General features: G+C 46.1%; 1 protein-coding gene across 2 annotated transcripts; it reads left to right on the forward strand.

Annotated features, from left to right (window-relative positions):
• Nucleotides 1-7: 7 nt before the first annotated feature.
• DKK4 (dickkopf WNT signaling pathway inhibitor 4) lies at nt 8-14,319 on the forward strand. 2 transcript variants are annotated; one of them, XM_082444373.1, is made up of 5 exons: nt 8-2,226; nt 10,274-10,495; nt 11,511-11,661; nt 12,094-12,246; nt 13,120-14,319. In XM_082444373.1, the coding sequence occupies exons 1-5, from the start codon at nt 2,161-2,163 to the stop codon at nt 13,368-13,370; spliced, it is 843 nt and encodes a 280-aa protein (XP_082300499.1). In that variant the 5' UTR covers nt 8-2,160; the 3' UTR covers nt 13,371-14,319. The 2 variants fall into 2 exon arrangements, with proteins under 2 accessions (XP_082300499.1, XP_082300498.1); XM_082444372.1 differs by lacking the exon at nt 11,511-11,661.
• Nucleotides 14,320-14,404: the final 85 nt, after the last annotated feature.

The following is a 14,404-nucleotide window of genomic DNA, read 5'->3' on the forward strand; positions in this document are numbered from 1 at the left end:
GGCGGTGGATGCGGCGGTACCAGCCACTCCGCGGTGGATGCTGGCACAGCCGACCCCGGCGTCTCCTTCTCTGGCAGATGCCTGGCCGATCTGTGTGGGGATTTCGTCTCAGGGTGACTAAAATTCAAGAATGTGGCCCTTAGGTCATCTCATCTTAAGGATGAGAAAAATAGGTCCCGAGGGGGTAAGTGACGTGACTTATTCAAGGTGACACAGGGTAAATGATAATTCAAAGGCAGAGAGGAGATGGAGGAGGGAAAGCTCTCCTTCGGAGACGAACTGCAGCTCATTAAGTGTAGAAGAAATTATAGAAATAGGAAATCACCACTTTGGAGCCACCAATAACTGATTCAAGAAAAATTCATCAATAGATGCTGGACGGTTGAGGATATTCATACAGTTCCAAAGTGTCATCCCACAGGTTACTTAGTGAAGAGAAAAGGGTACCTTCACATCAAAGAAGTCACCCTCAACCGAGTGATCAAACTTAACATCACCAAGGATGGTACAGACTGACATCACATGCTCATTCTTGCCAAAAAAGTGACTTCTCTCTATTCACAAGGAAACAATCAGACAAATCCAAATTGAGGGACATTCTGCAAAACAACCACCTGGTCTCTTGGAGAATGTAAATTTCATGAAATATTAAGAAAAAGGCTAGTGAACTGTTCTAGATTAAAGGAGACAAAGATATGACTCCAAGGGCAATGTGATCCTAAATTGCACCCAGGATCAAAAAACAAAAAGCATCTATTGAGGATCATTCTTGGGTCAACTGAGAAAACTTGAATGTCGACTATATTAGTATTGTAACATGTAAAATTTTCTGAGTGTTGATTATACCTTGATTATGCAGAAATGGCCTGGTGTTTAGGAGACACGTGCTGAAGTATTTAGGAGTGAAATAGCATGTGTCTGCAACTAACTCTCAAATGGTCAAGGGAAAAAACGTGCAAAATGTTAACAATTGATGTAACTAGGTAGAGCATATATGGATGTTCATTGCATTATTCTTGAAACTTTCCGATAAGTTTAAAATTTTTCAAAATAAAAAGTTGGGAAGAAAAAAACCCCACAAAGTCTTTGATATTCAGTTCCTGGTACCAGGTTGCTGCTTGAATCAAGAGGCAAAGATTATTTCCCTGCTGTGTGTAAGGCATTTCAGGCTAATAAGAGATAAGATAAATGTTCCCAAAGGACTCATAATGTAAGACTTGGGCAAATACCTGCCGAATGAGGCAGAAGATGATAAATGTCATCAGCAAAGCAATAGAACTTAGTAGGCTAAACAAAATGAGCTTTGGAGTTAAAAGAGGCTGGGTTTGTATCTCGCATCTGCCAACTCCGTGGTGTTTGGCGAGCAACTTAACTTCTCTATGCCTCCGTTTCTACATCTGTGAAACAGAACTAAATAAGGTCTACTTCAGAGGATTGTAGTGGATAGTAAAGAAAATAATGTATCCAGAGCATGTAACAATCTACCTGGCATATGGAAAATGTTCATTAGTTAATAACACAGATGAAAATTAATATGCTATAAGTGATTAAAAGCTGTACAGGCAAAACTACGATATTCACATACGTATGCATATTAGAGCCACAACTTCAGCCTGTACTTTGGCACAGACCTGGCCTTTGTCGGGTACAACAGGCCATTGAAGGCTGTAAAGAGCACTTTGAATGGGAATTTGGCAACATTCCTTCCTTGGGCTTCTTTATCCAGAGACCTTTCTTCTGAAGGAACCTGATAACACCAGTCCCAGGTCATGCACCAAGAGACCTCCTCTTTCTCCCAACACCTGATGCAGGAAGGTGATAAAAGAAATTGTTAAGGAAAACGGTAGCTGCAGAGGGAACCATTCCTTTGCTTCCCATCTCTCTGGCCCCGTCACCTTAGCAGGATCCACGTTAACCCTCAACGTCCACATCAAGCCTCTGGCCTCTGCCGCCTCCAAACTACAGCCATTGCTCACTCCCGACCCACAGTGGGCTCTAAGCTCTAGGGAAGCGTAGAAAGGACTTTCTCAGTCCAACTTCTAATCACCTGGCATTCTTCTCCTATAAAATGTCTAGAACCAGAATTTTAGAGCAGGGAAGGGGCTTTAGACTGCTTCATTTGTGAGACGTTTGCTACGTGCTTACTGCGTACAGGACGCCATGCTCGGAGCTGATGGAGGAGCACACGCCCAGACACATCCGTGTTGTGTGCGTCCAGAGGCCCTGGTGAGCAGACTCCCAAAACAGGTCACCTGCTGTAGTCAAGGTAACCTGATCGTCTGCCTGCGTTACCTTTGTGAGAGGAAATCTCAGAAGGTTAGTATAGTTTTACCCTCAAAAATGAGAAAAAAAAAAAAAACAACAACCCTAAGAACAGAAGCCCCACTATGAAGATTTAGTAGCTCAATTGCCCTAAGTGTAAGGAAAATTAAGATTCTGAAGCCAGCGGTGTTATTTAATTCCCTGTTTCTTTAAAGAAAAAGAAACTTGTTTGTTTTCAAGGACTTCAGAATTCTGATGAAGGGTGAGGATCCCCTTGGCATCTCTGAAGAAGAGGAGGGACCAGCCCCATCCCTGGGCCTCCTCCAGGGGGCAGCAGAGCACAGGGACCCAGCGGTGAGAGCGCCTCGCTGTGCCAGGGATGGGCCAGGTGGACAAGAGGGGCATGGCTTGCAGTGCAGCGGGACAGAGACCCAAGACTGCGTTATTGTATATTCAGGGTGTATATCATACCCTGAAATTCCATGTCTGAGGACTCTTCTCAAGGAAACAGTCAGACTCGTGCAAAGGTTCATCTTGAATAGCTTGAATGAATTACAGTAGTAAGAAATTAAAAACAACTTAACGGCCAACATTTAGAGGATTCATTAAAGTATAATACACCCATCTTCTGGGATATGGTACAGCCGTGTGTTCTGATAATATATGATGATCTGGGGGAAAGGCTCAGTTAAAAAAGGGGGGAGGAAACAAAAGTTTAAGTACAGTGTAATTCCGTGCTTGTGTGTGTGTGTGTGTGTGTGTGTGTGTGTGTGTGTGTGCGTGTGTGTTACAGTTTTACTTTAAGAAGAAGCAGGGCAGACAGAGAGACTGGGTAGAGGAGGCCCACATGGGTAGATGTGGGCTTTAGTAATGGCTAATTCTGGACTGGTTATAGATTAATAATACATATATTTTATATATATATATATATATATATATATATATATATATATACATATATATAAATAAAATAAACAGATGCTGTATATGTGTGTGTATATGTACGTACATTAAAAAAAATCGGGAAAATGTTTCCAAAATCTGACAGTGACTATCTCTGCTGGGTCAGAGTATATGTGATTTTTATTTTCTTCACACTTCTCTGTATTTTCCAAAATTTCTAAAATTTGGAAACGTGTTTCTGTTATAATCAGAAAAGTTAAACTCACTTTCATAAGGTGGGGAAGTACCTAGGTTCATGAGAAGGGCATGCTGTTCCGTGGGCAATTTCCACCCAAAATTGGGAAATGCCTCTGGGATCAGTCCCTGGAGTTTACTTTGGGCCTTCTGGGAGCGCCCTTCACTCTTGGCCACAAGGGGGCGCAAGGAGCCAAGGTAAAGAATAGCCTACCCTTCCGGTGGGCAGGGGGCTTGGGACTCGAGTCAGGGTGATGACCCCTGTCCTCCCCTTGCCCCCAGAGCCTCATCCAAGCTCTCCATACGGTCGTGAACACAGTTATGGGGGCTTTCCTACCCAAGTTAGAGTCCAAGTTGTGTCAAAATGGCAGCAAATATTTACAAATTGTTTTTATGAGGAAACCAATTTTGTCAACGTTCCACATGTGGATTAGGGTACAGCCTGGCTGACACAACCTGCAAATTAGCTCACCTTAATCACTTGCTAGTGAAGCACTATGATCACTTACACGTGCACCATAAATTAAGAAAAAAGAGGGTGGCATACTCCTACGGAACCTAAAAATAGTAATAGGCAGTGTCCCCTTAGTGAATATATAGCTGTGTTTCAGGCAACTTGATGTTTTGGGGAATGGCCTTAGGTTAGTGAGCTGTATAGTGTGGTGTAGAGGAAAGAATCAACTTTGGAACCAGAAAACTTCTGTTAAATCCGAGGTCTGCAACTCACTGGCTGTGTGACCTTGGGCAAGTTACTTGACCTCTCTGAGCCTTGGTGTCTTCATCTTTAAAATGTAGGTCCCCAGGAGTACACCGGCCGTCCAGATGGGGCCTACCCAGGGGGTTCCACCAGATGGCTTTCTGTGGCCAAAGTTCTGAGGAGGCTTGGACCACACACCAGGGTTCATCCTGGGCCGGAGCCAGATCACACCAGTGAGTCACACACACCACAAGCCCTAGGGCGATGGAGGAGCCAGACGCAGACTCACCCTGAAGGGGTGTGGAGGGGCTGCGGAGAGGGAGTCTACAGCTAGGGGCCCCTGGAGAACACCCCAGGGAGGGGCGAGGCCTGTAGCCCCACCCCTCCAGTGGGGACTCGGGAGCCCGTGTGTGCAGAGCTCAGGGCAGACATTCACCACCCCACCTCACCCCCTCTATGGAGATGTGATTGACATGAACCACAGTGTAAGTTTCAGGTGTACAGTGTGATGATTTGATACACATATATATTGCAAAATATATTTACCACAGTAAGGTTGGTTAACGGTGTCCTTTACCTCATATAATTACCATTTTTTTGTTGTTTATTACGGTGGGAACATTAAAGCTCCGCTCTCACAGGAACTTTCAAGTTCACAGCACAGAATTGTTAACTATAGTTGCCAGAGCCATTCATTTAGAAAAATTTGCGTCTTCAGAATTGGGACTCCAGGCAGGTCTGGGGTCTCCTAACGCTATGGGATTCACCCCCTACCTTTGAGGAAAAAGAATCAGACCCCAGGTAGGGTCCAAACCCAAAGACAGCAGAACCCATCTTGTCTGCAGGCTGGAGGATTCCCCTTTGCACGCTCTTTCCCTGAAACAGGCGTCCTGGGATGTGCGGACCGCCGCAGGGGTCCAACAGGCTGACTCCTGCTGTGACCTAAGACAAGAGACGCTGTTCCCAGCGAATGTGTATCGAGATACGGTCAGCTTTTTACAAACCTTTTCTTGCCTTTTCATCACAGCATCTGCTGTCACTACCCCCACCTCTGTGTCTTGTGTAACACGAGTGTGTCAGGGACTGCAGGACGCAGAGGAGGAAAAGCACTGCTGTGGCCTGAACGCTCGTGTCCCCAGATTCACGCGTTGCAATCCTAACCCCCAGTGTGATGGTGTTAGGAGGGGGGCCTCCGGAGGTGCTTGGGTCATGAGGTGAAGCCCTCATGAACGGGATTCGTGCCCTTGTGAAAGAGGCCCCGCAGAGCCCCCTCTCCCCCTCCTCCACGTGCGGACACAGCGAGAAGGTGGCCGTTTATGAGCCAGGAAGCAGGCCTTCGCCTGACATAAACGTGACCACACGGGCACCCTGACCTCAGACTTCAGCTTGGATAGAAGCACCTAGTCCGCGGGATTTTTGTTACAGAGAGGTACGGAGAGTGCCCAGGAATGGGGTAGGGTGGACAAGGCATTTAGGATTGACGAGTCACACACAACATCATCTAATTTTTTTTAAGCAAAAAGAAGGCCGAGCACAACCTTGACGAAGGAAGCTCGGGGCCCCTGGTGCTGTTTCCAGCTGGACGCCAGGTTGGGGTCAGGAGAACGGAGGCTGCCTTACGGGAAAGGCAGGTCCCAGCGCCACGTGGTTGGCTGGCCAACTCCAAAGGGGGCCGCTCACACAGACACCGGTCTGCGTGGTGCCCCTGGGGTGAGCCTCATGGTGGCCGACCCCCCAACCCCTCCCCTTCCCCCCGCCCCCCCCCGGCATCACACGTTCCCGGAAAACTGGTCTGGAGGAGCCCTGCAGGCCGTGAGGAGCCCAGGCTGAGAGGTACGTGAGCTAGCCAAGGCCACACAATCGGTGATGGGCTGGACCCAGTCTCCCACGCCGTTTCTGGAAGCGGGCCCGCCCGGAGGGGCAAGACATCTGATAAACCCGCTTCCTGGGCCGACAGCTACATACCTCCTGACCTCAGGTACCTCAGGGGCAGCGCTTACACCAGCGCTGTGATTATACAGATCCTGCGATCTTTGTCTGCCCTCATCAACCCGCCCCCTCATCTTTCATTTACTGACCATTTCCCGTGAGAGCCTGCCAAAGACCCGCTTGTTTCGGCTCCTTTGATTTGCTTTTAAGAAAAGCAAAGTGTATGTAAATCACACTGGTGCCGACACAGGAGACGTAACAAATAAAACTTTCCGTTCCGGAGTGAACGTAACTCACGGCGCCACCTCTGCCGTGAGCTCCGGGAGCTACAGCAGCTGTCCCCGGAGGATGCAGGTGTCACACTCACACACCAGCCCACGCCACACCTCCGCCCTGGCCAGGAGTCACCCGGGGGCTGGCATCCCACGCCGTGCTGAACCAGGGGCCCCAGGGAATTTCTTCTCCAGAATTTTCATTTCCTCTGAGCTCAGTCAGTACTGCCCAGAAGCCCCCGGAGGCACGAGGAGGACCGGCGCGGGGTTGCCAGTTGGCCCGCAGTCCTTGCCAGGGGGCGCCCCGTGGCAGCATCCTGGCTGGAAGTGCACGGGAGGGCTTCCTTCGTTGTGGGGCTGGCGGGCCACGGCTCCCCGTGGGGGGAATGGCTCTGCACGTGCTCTGCTGTCTGCGTCTGGGAACTCCGGGCCCTGACCTAAGAGCAGAAAAAAAACGCCTTTTAAGCAGAAACACTAATAAAGCCCTGTTCCATCATCTCCAATCCCCAGTCACTGAGCTCAGCCTTAGGGCGGTTAAGTGTGGCCACAGGGCATCCTGGCTGAGGAACACTGATCATTAGCGCGCAAGCAGCCTCGGCCGATCTGAAAATACACCGAAAGTCATCTTCCAGGGACACTTCTTGTACTTAGTTCCTCAAAACTTCTCTGGCTTTTGGGAGACCTAGAAGTAATAGACTATTTAGGGGAGATCTTTCTTCGGTGCGTTGGGTTGCACATACTTCTACTGAGAGCCTCCATGGGAGGGCCATGCGTCATGCTAGGTCCTGAAGTTTACGTGAGGATGGAAAGTCCAGGCTTGGAAATGAGTGAGAGACATTTGTTTATAGAGTTTTATGAGCACCAGTTACGGTACCAGGCCCTCTACACGTATTCACACATTAAACCCTCAGAATATAGTCATTATGGGGAGGTCGTGCCCGCTTTACAGATGTGTAGATACAGCCTAGAAAGGTGAAGCACCTTGTTCAAGGTCACAAAGTCACTATAAATCCATTTATCTCTGCAGCCATCCATCACATAAAACAACTTATGGAGCTTCTATCATATGCCAGGCCCTCAAAGCATGAGGATACAAGGATGAACAGTTACAGCCCTGCCCACCCAGAGCTTATCACCTCAAAGTAGGACAAAGAAGTACCCAATCACAATAGAGTTTTATAAACACCATGGCGGGCAGCTGGATGCCTGGGACAGTGGGGGCATCGGGGGCTACAGGGCAGGCCAGACTGGTGCTCAGATCAGGTCGGTCTGACTCCAAAGCCGGCACTCTTACAAGGCTGAGAGAAAGTCAGGTGGAGACAGAGACAGAGAGGAGCCCGCTTTTCGGTTTTGTTGCCCTGTTTGTAGCCTCCTGCGTCTGGGGTGTTTGCATCCTCACCCCTCTCGGTCTGTGGGAGCATCGCTCCTGGAAGACACGGGGGTTAATCTTCCATCTTCCATGTTAAGATACCCAGCAAAGCCTTGATGGTTTGGATCACGTTTCTCCTGGCCTCAGGCACCCTTCCCCCCCAATCTGCTTTCCATCCTGAATTCCATCTTCAGTGCCATAGCCATCCACCTGTGCGCGGAATTGGAAACGTCAGGGTAACCTCAGCTCCTCTGTCTCACTCACTCCCCACCCCTCACATCAAATGATAGGGACTCAAGTGCAAAATCCCGTCCTTGGCTGGTTCTCACTGTCACCGTGTCACTGCCTTACACTGGCCCTCCTCTGCCTCCTCCTCCTCCTCCTCTTCATTGGCCCAGCATCCGCTTTCAACCCACTGCAACCCTAGCGCCACACCGCCACCAGCACTGCTTTCCTAAAAAACAAATTAGATCCTGCCATTTTCAAGTTCAAATATCCCCCGATGACTTTCTACTGCATATGAAATAATACCCGGTGTCCTTTGCCTGTTATCAGGTTCCTCACAGTCTAACCTCCTCTTGTCTCTCAACCATCTGCCCCAGCCACACAGATTCTCTAGAACCAAAATGCACCTCCCTGCCCCTGCACACACTTCACCCTCTGAGCCTGGGGTAAGACCATCCCCTGCTTCTCAACCTAGGAAACTCCTACTCATCCCACAAAACCCAGCTCAAATGACCCCACCTGTGTAGAGGCATTCCTTCATTCCTCCAGAAGGTCTACTCACACCCTCCTCTGTGATCCTTCAGCCCCACATTTCTACCTTTATCTTAGTGCTTGTTATAATATATCAAAATCATCTCTACATGTAGATCTTCTTGGACACTAACCCCTCAGGGGCAAGGACTGTGTTTTATCTTTTATTCCCAACACCTACACATAGATTCTGTTAAGTACAAAGTACTCAATGAACGTTTGGTTCCAGTCCTTTTTGTCTGTGTGTTTTGCCAGAGGCCTCTGGTGCCCTGGTATTCTCTCTTCTGTTAGGTAACAGGAAGCAGGGAAACCCAGCAAAGAGCGAACCCTGGGGCTCTCTCCTTTATGTTTGGCCATAATTGTCCAACTTCAAAATAAATTCTCTAACACACCTAGTCACCAGGAGTATCCTACTATCAAAGGCTGTTTGATGTTGTCAGTTTACATGAAAACAAGTAGTACTTGCAGAAGAAATAGCTCCATTGTGCCACACGATGGGGACAGGCATCCAACCCCAGGAAGAGAGCCAGGTAACAGAGCCTCAGGTCACCTGCCCCAGCCACTGGGCACCAGGCGCCCCTCGAGGCTGGGAATGGTCCCCTGGCACAGAATGTCCAGGTACCTCTTGATGGACTGATGTCAGGTGTTTCTGGAGGAAGACCCAGTAACACTAAGGTCACCATTGATGGCATAGATAAGGGGCACTGGTAGATTTTAAACGGCGCCTTACACCCCAAGTACGGGGATGAATTTACCCTGAGAACAAAGCAAACAATGAAGGGATTTTGGGACCCAGATCTACCCTTAAAGGACTTAGACAGTGATAAGCGCATGTCTAAATCACTTGACTTTGCTAACAGTCTGGCTGGAAAAAAAAAAAAAAAAAATCAGAGAAAAAGGGATGAAGCATTTTTTAAAAATTCAAATTAGGAAACTTGAAAATGCATGAAATCCCATCTGAAATGAGCTAGAGTCTTGGAGCCTGTTCTGCTTAAGTCACTTCAACATCATACAACACAAATTAAATCCATTGCTCATAAAATACACCTAAACTTCCTATTAAATTGTATAAATCTGTATATAAAATGGGCTTTCTGGGGTTGTCCCTATCATTAAAAAAAGGCAATTTTTATAAATCATTATCTTCCTCATTAAATAATCCTAACTTCAAACAGTTCCATTTTCATTTTAAGAAGAATTATTTTCCAATTGACATTTAGTCAGGACAGGTGCTGTTACACTCACAGCTCTTAAGCTATTGGGATTTTTACATCTGAATACCAGAGACACTCAGGGGGCATTTTGTCTCTTTTCTATCTGTCTTCACTATCCGAGCACAGTGTAAAGTTTCTCAGTATAGTTTTTGTAACTCATTAGTTTTTGGCATCCCGCAGAGCGTACTGGCTAACAGGATTCGTTCTTTCTTGGATCACAACTAGCTGTGAAAACAGATCTTAGAGCACACTCCCTCCACCCTCACAGGATTACTGAAGGTAGGAAATGCAGGTGATTATCAGAGTCTGCTTCTGATGCAGACATCCTGCTCTTCTGCTGGCCCTTTGAACTGACTTTGATATGCACTAATTAAGAGGGATTCAACCCCTGGAGAAGCAGCGGCTGTAGCCCTGCCTCTGCTCCCCCTCTACTGAGTCCTTGTTTTGAACTATTGATCAAACAGATTTGAGGGGATTTGTTGAAGCCTGTGTGGGGTAAGAAGGAAGGAAATGAAGAAGGAGGAGGAGAGAAAGGAGGGGGCACGTCTATAAACAGTTTCAGAGGGAACCCGCCGGTCAGACCTCGCTCGTCCGATTTCACACACCTTCCTCCAATGAGGATTTGCTTCTCTTTCAGAAAAAGCAATTCCAGGTGACTTGCCGAGTTCCCATTTTGGCAAAAGCTCCATCGTGGGTTCAGAGCAGCCCAGCTTCGAGGAGGACGCAGGGAGAGCTGAGAAGGTCCAAGATAGTGGTGGTGGTCCTGCTGTGGCTCGGCTGGCTGTGTGCCCCCCTGGGAGCCCTGGTTCTGGATGTCAACAACATCAAGAGCTCTGCGGATGCGCAAGGGGCCCGGAAGGTAACGCTCAGTGGAGGAGGAGGGCTGGGCGCTGGGCTCGAGTGAAGCCATCACGCAGATGAGCATCTGACATAGCTCATCTAGACGGCGGGCTGGATTGAGGCTGTGGAAGGCACCCTGGAAGAATCCAGTTGCTTTAGCATTAACTCACCAGATGAGCCAAGTGGCTTTTCAGGGCATTGAGCTATCAATTCACCTATAAATCAGGGAGTAAGCTCATATTTAGAAAGCTATACACCACGTGCCAGGCCTTTTAAACATAGTATCTCATTTCCTCTTCCTCAGAGCTTGAGACAGCTATCACATCTCCTAATGACAGATGGCGGAAATGGGCTCAGAGACGCTGAGGAATTTAACCAAGGCCACACAGCCAGGGAATATGCGAGTCAGAAGTTACATGCTGCGTGCCAACCCTCTCACTTCACAGAATTGTTTTATAGGAAATGTTTCATATACATATGAAAAAGCATCAACCGTAGATGAGAAAAATCAGTATTTGGTATCTGTTTCTCCGCAAATGAGGCATCACTAGAAATCAAAGGATGGTTGAGCGGGCCCACTGAGGGGTCTACTTGGCAAATGGTGACTGATGTGATTCACTGGAGTAAAAGGTCAAATAGGGATGCCACAAACACCAACATTTCATTAAACTATCGCACAGCATCTAGGGCTTCTAGATACATATCAAAAATCTCATAACTGTCTCTAAGACACACGTGGGAAAACATTTTCTTCCATTTTCACAGAGAGCATAAAAGATGAAATTCTATGTTTAAAAGTAGGACAATTTTTCAGACACAAATAACCTTTGCAGCACATAGGTCTCTTCGTTGGTGATTTGCTCTCCCCTTTGTGAAAGAAAACCAATTCTAGTGAAAAGTCAAGATGCTGCTTGAGGTTTGCCTCAGCGTTTAAAGTGCCTCTCTTTTTGGCTTTCTCCATCTCCTGCCTGGAATAAAAACTCTTCACATCTCGCTGGATTCCCTAGCCCTGTGACAACAGCTTTTCTTTACAGGGTTCACAGTGCGTGTCTGACAAGGACTGCAACACTAGAAAATTCTGCCTCAAACCCCAGGATGAGAAGCCATCCTGCGCTACCTGTCGTGGATTACGGAGGTGGTGCCAGCGGGCTGCCGTGTGCTGCCCGGGGACGCTCTGCGTGAATGGCGAGTCAGCACGGAGACTTGAAGGGCTGCAGCGCTCCCAAACAGCAGACACAGCACCCGGGTCTCTTAGACTAGGGCATTCCACGACAGGCACTCTCTACAGGCTCCAGAGTGGTTCTCCGCAGCTGCCTCTTCCCGATGCAGCAAAATAGTTTCTTTCCCGGCAGCAACTCTTGCCAGCAACTTGGAGATGATTTTAAAGCAAGGGTTCAAGTTGGAATCTTTCAAGTTCTTCTGTTTTCACTTAGATTCCATTAATTACTTAAGCACCTGCTTTGCCGTATGTGAGATGTAAATATTTAGTGCCTGTGTCCCGGAAATCTAGAAAGTTATACAGAAACTGAAGGCGGAAGTACTGCCAAACCCTGTGACAGTCTGATAATGAGCCTGTCCGTGGTTCTCATCCTCTAACTCCACCTGCTTGTCTCTCAGATGTTTGCACTGCGATGGAAGATGCAACCCCAGTACTGGAGAGGCAGATCGATGACCAAGACGACACAGATACACAAGGAACAACTGAGCACCCAATTCAGGAAAACAAACCCAAGAGGAAGCCAAATATTAAAAAATCACAAGGCAGTAAGGGTGAGAGCAGCATTCTAAGCATATATATATATATATATATATATATATATATATATATATATATATATATATATTTTTTTTTTTTTAAGGAAAACATTTTCTCCTCCTAGGCTCTTAAGGATAGGCTGAAACTGACTTGTGCCTCTCCACCCCAGAAAACACCTAGGGAGCATGTCCTATTTCTAATCTCCGTAAACAGCTGTGGAGATCATGGGGGGAAGAGCACAAGGTAGCTGGCAGGCCAAGAGGACGGGGAATAGCTATAATAACGGGCTGATTAGCAAGAAAGCCTTTAATTGTTTAAATTTTATATGCACATCTTTTTACAGCCTATAATTTAACAAATAGAAATTTCCCTTTCTAGATCCTCAGCATACAAAATAAAAGAGAGATGAACATAGATGCAATAACTTTTCATTCTCAGACAAAATACAAACTTCACTAAGATGCTTTTTACAAAATTGTAGTCTCAAATTCCAATCTTTGACATAAAGCAGCTAGAATTTTGAAGGTGGTGAATTGGCCATTCTTGTTTGTTGAAGACGGCTAACTGCCCCCTGTGTAAGTAGTGGTCTCTCTTTGGGTCAGTACAAATCCCATTTAATCAAACACTGATGAATGATACTTATTTCACGTCTCAAGACTGGAAATCCCATCTTTCTTTAATAAGTGTTTTGACTTTATAAAGCAGTAAATTCTGTTCGGGAAGACTGAGATGTCCACGCCATTGTTGCTCTCAGCCCAGGAGCCAGGCATGCTGTTCTATCTTTACTTTGCGACCTTATCCTACACCCCACGCCCTAACCCAGTCGCGCCCTCACAAGCCACCATTCCCCCTGCTTATTACTAAAGCGCGTATCAATCTTGTTACAGGACAAGAGGGAGAAAGCTGTCTTAGAACTTTCGACTGTGGACCTGGACTTTGCTGTGCTCGTCATTTTTGGACTAAAATTTGTAAACCGGTCCCATTGGAGGGACAGGTCTGCTCTAGGAGAGGACACAAAGATACCGCGCAAGCTCCAGAAATCTTCCAGAGCTGTGACTGTGGTCCTGGACTATCATGTCGAAGTCAGGCGACTGGAAATCAACAACACTCACGGTTAAGAGTGTGCCAGAAAATCTAAACGGCTGCACGTCTTCCAGCAGAAGTCTCAGACAAGAACTTAAAAATCTTCCCATACAAATAACTCTTAAAATCAAATCTTGTAGTAAGTGAAATAGACTGAGCTGGAGAAGCTGCCTTGTGATGAATGGAAACTAGTTTGGGCTTGTTGTCTATTTCTGCAGAAAAGTGATGTGATTCTATAACAAATTTAACTGATCTAGTGATTCAGTTAGTTCAAATAAATCTTTACGTAATTTCTGGTGAAGTTATGGTACCTGACAGTAGTTAGCAGGGAAAATTATCACAGCAAATGCTTTATTTTTTCTGAAAACCCCCATCGTTTATAATCATTTATTTCTTGGAAGGAAAATACCGTTTTGCTACAAAATAACTTGGTTAATAAAGAAGTAAGATTCAAAAGGTAGTATCTTATGTTTGTATAGCCCACTGCAAGTTACAAAGCATTTTTACATTATTTTGTTTTCAATAGCTTTACTTACCATTTGAGAACTTCCTATATTTTGTATTTACATAATTTCTATATTTCAAAGATAGGGCTTTCAAGGAGTGCTTTTACTTATACATTTTGACCATCTGAACTTAAAAGTTACATTGGAGGAAAACTAGGGCAAAAAAAGTAAAATCTTTGCTCGAAGTTTAAGAGACCATATTTTATACATATGGGTACATATTAAAAGTGGTTTTAATTAGGAAAGCTCTTTCTGATGGATTATAATCAACTGCTACAGATTTCATTTAAGAGATAAACCACACACCTGTTCTTGGAATTAGGTTATAAGTATATGTTACAAAATCGCATATGGGCCAAGCAAAGAAAAAAGTCTCTAAAAAAGATTGAACCCTCTTCCAAAGTCTTGCCTAACTGACTAATTTACAATCAGTAAATAGGAGGAAAGGTAATGAGGTAATGTGGTTTATAGCATAAGGGCAGAAAATGAGGAAACAAAAATTCCCATTTAAGATTTGTTATCATCTCATCTCTTAATCCTCTCCACTGACCCTTAGTAAAGTGTGATCATGAACAGTATAAAT

This window comes from Balaenoptera physalus (assembly GCF_965194825.1).
Source record: "Balaenoptera physalus genome assembly, chromosome: 21".
Classification (NCBI taxonomy): Eukaryota; Metazoa; Chordata; class Mammalia; order Artiodactyla; family Balaenopteridae; genus Balaenoptera; species Balaenoptera physalus.

Coding starts and splice junctions, on each gene's coding strand:
- DKK4 (XM_082444373.1), top strand. CDS start 2,161: ATGCTCGGAGCTGATGGAGGAGCACACGCCCAGACACATCCGTGTTGT. Junction 11,662..12,093: donor GGGGACGCTCTGCGTGAATG/GCGAGTCAGCAC, acceptor CTTGTCTCTCAG/ATGTTTGCACTGCGATGGAA. Junction 12,247..13,119: donor AAAATCACAAGGCAGTAAGG/GTGAGAGCAGCA, acceptor ATCTTGTTACAG/GACAAGAGGGAGAAAGCTGT.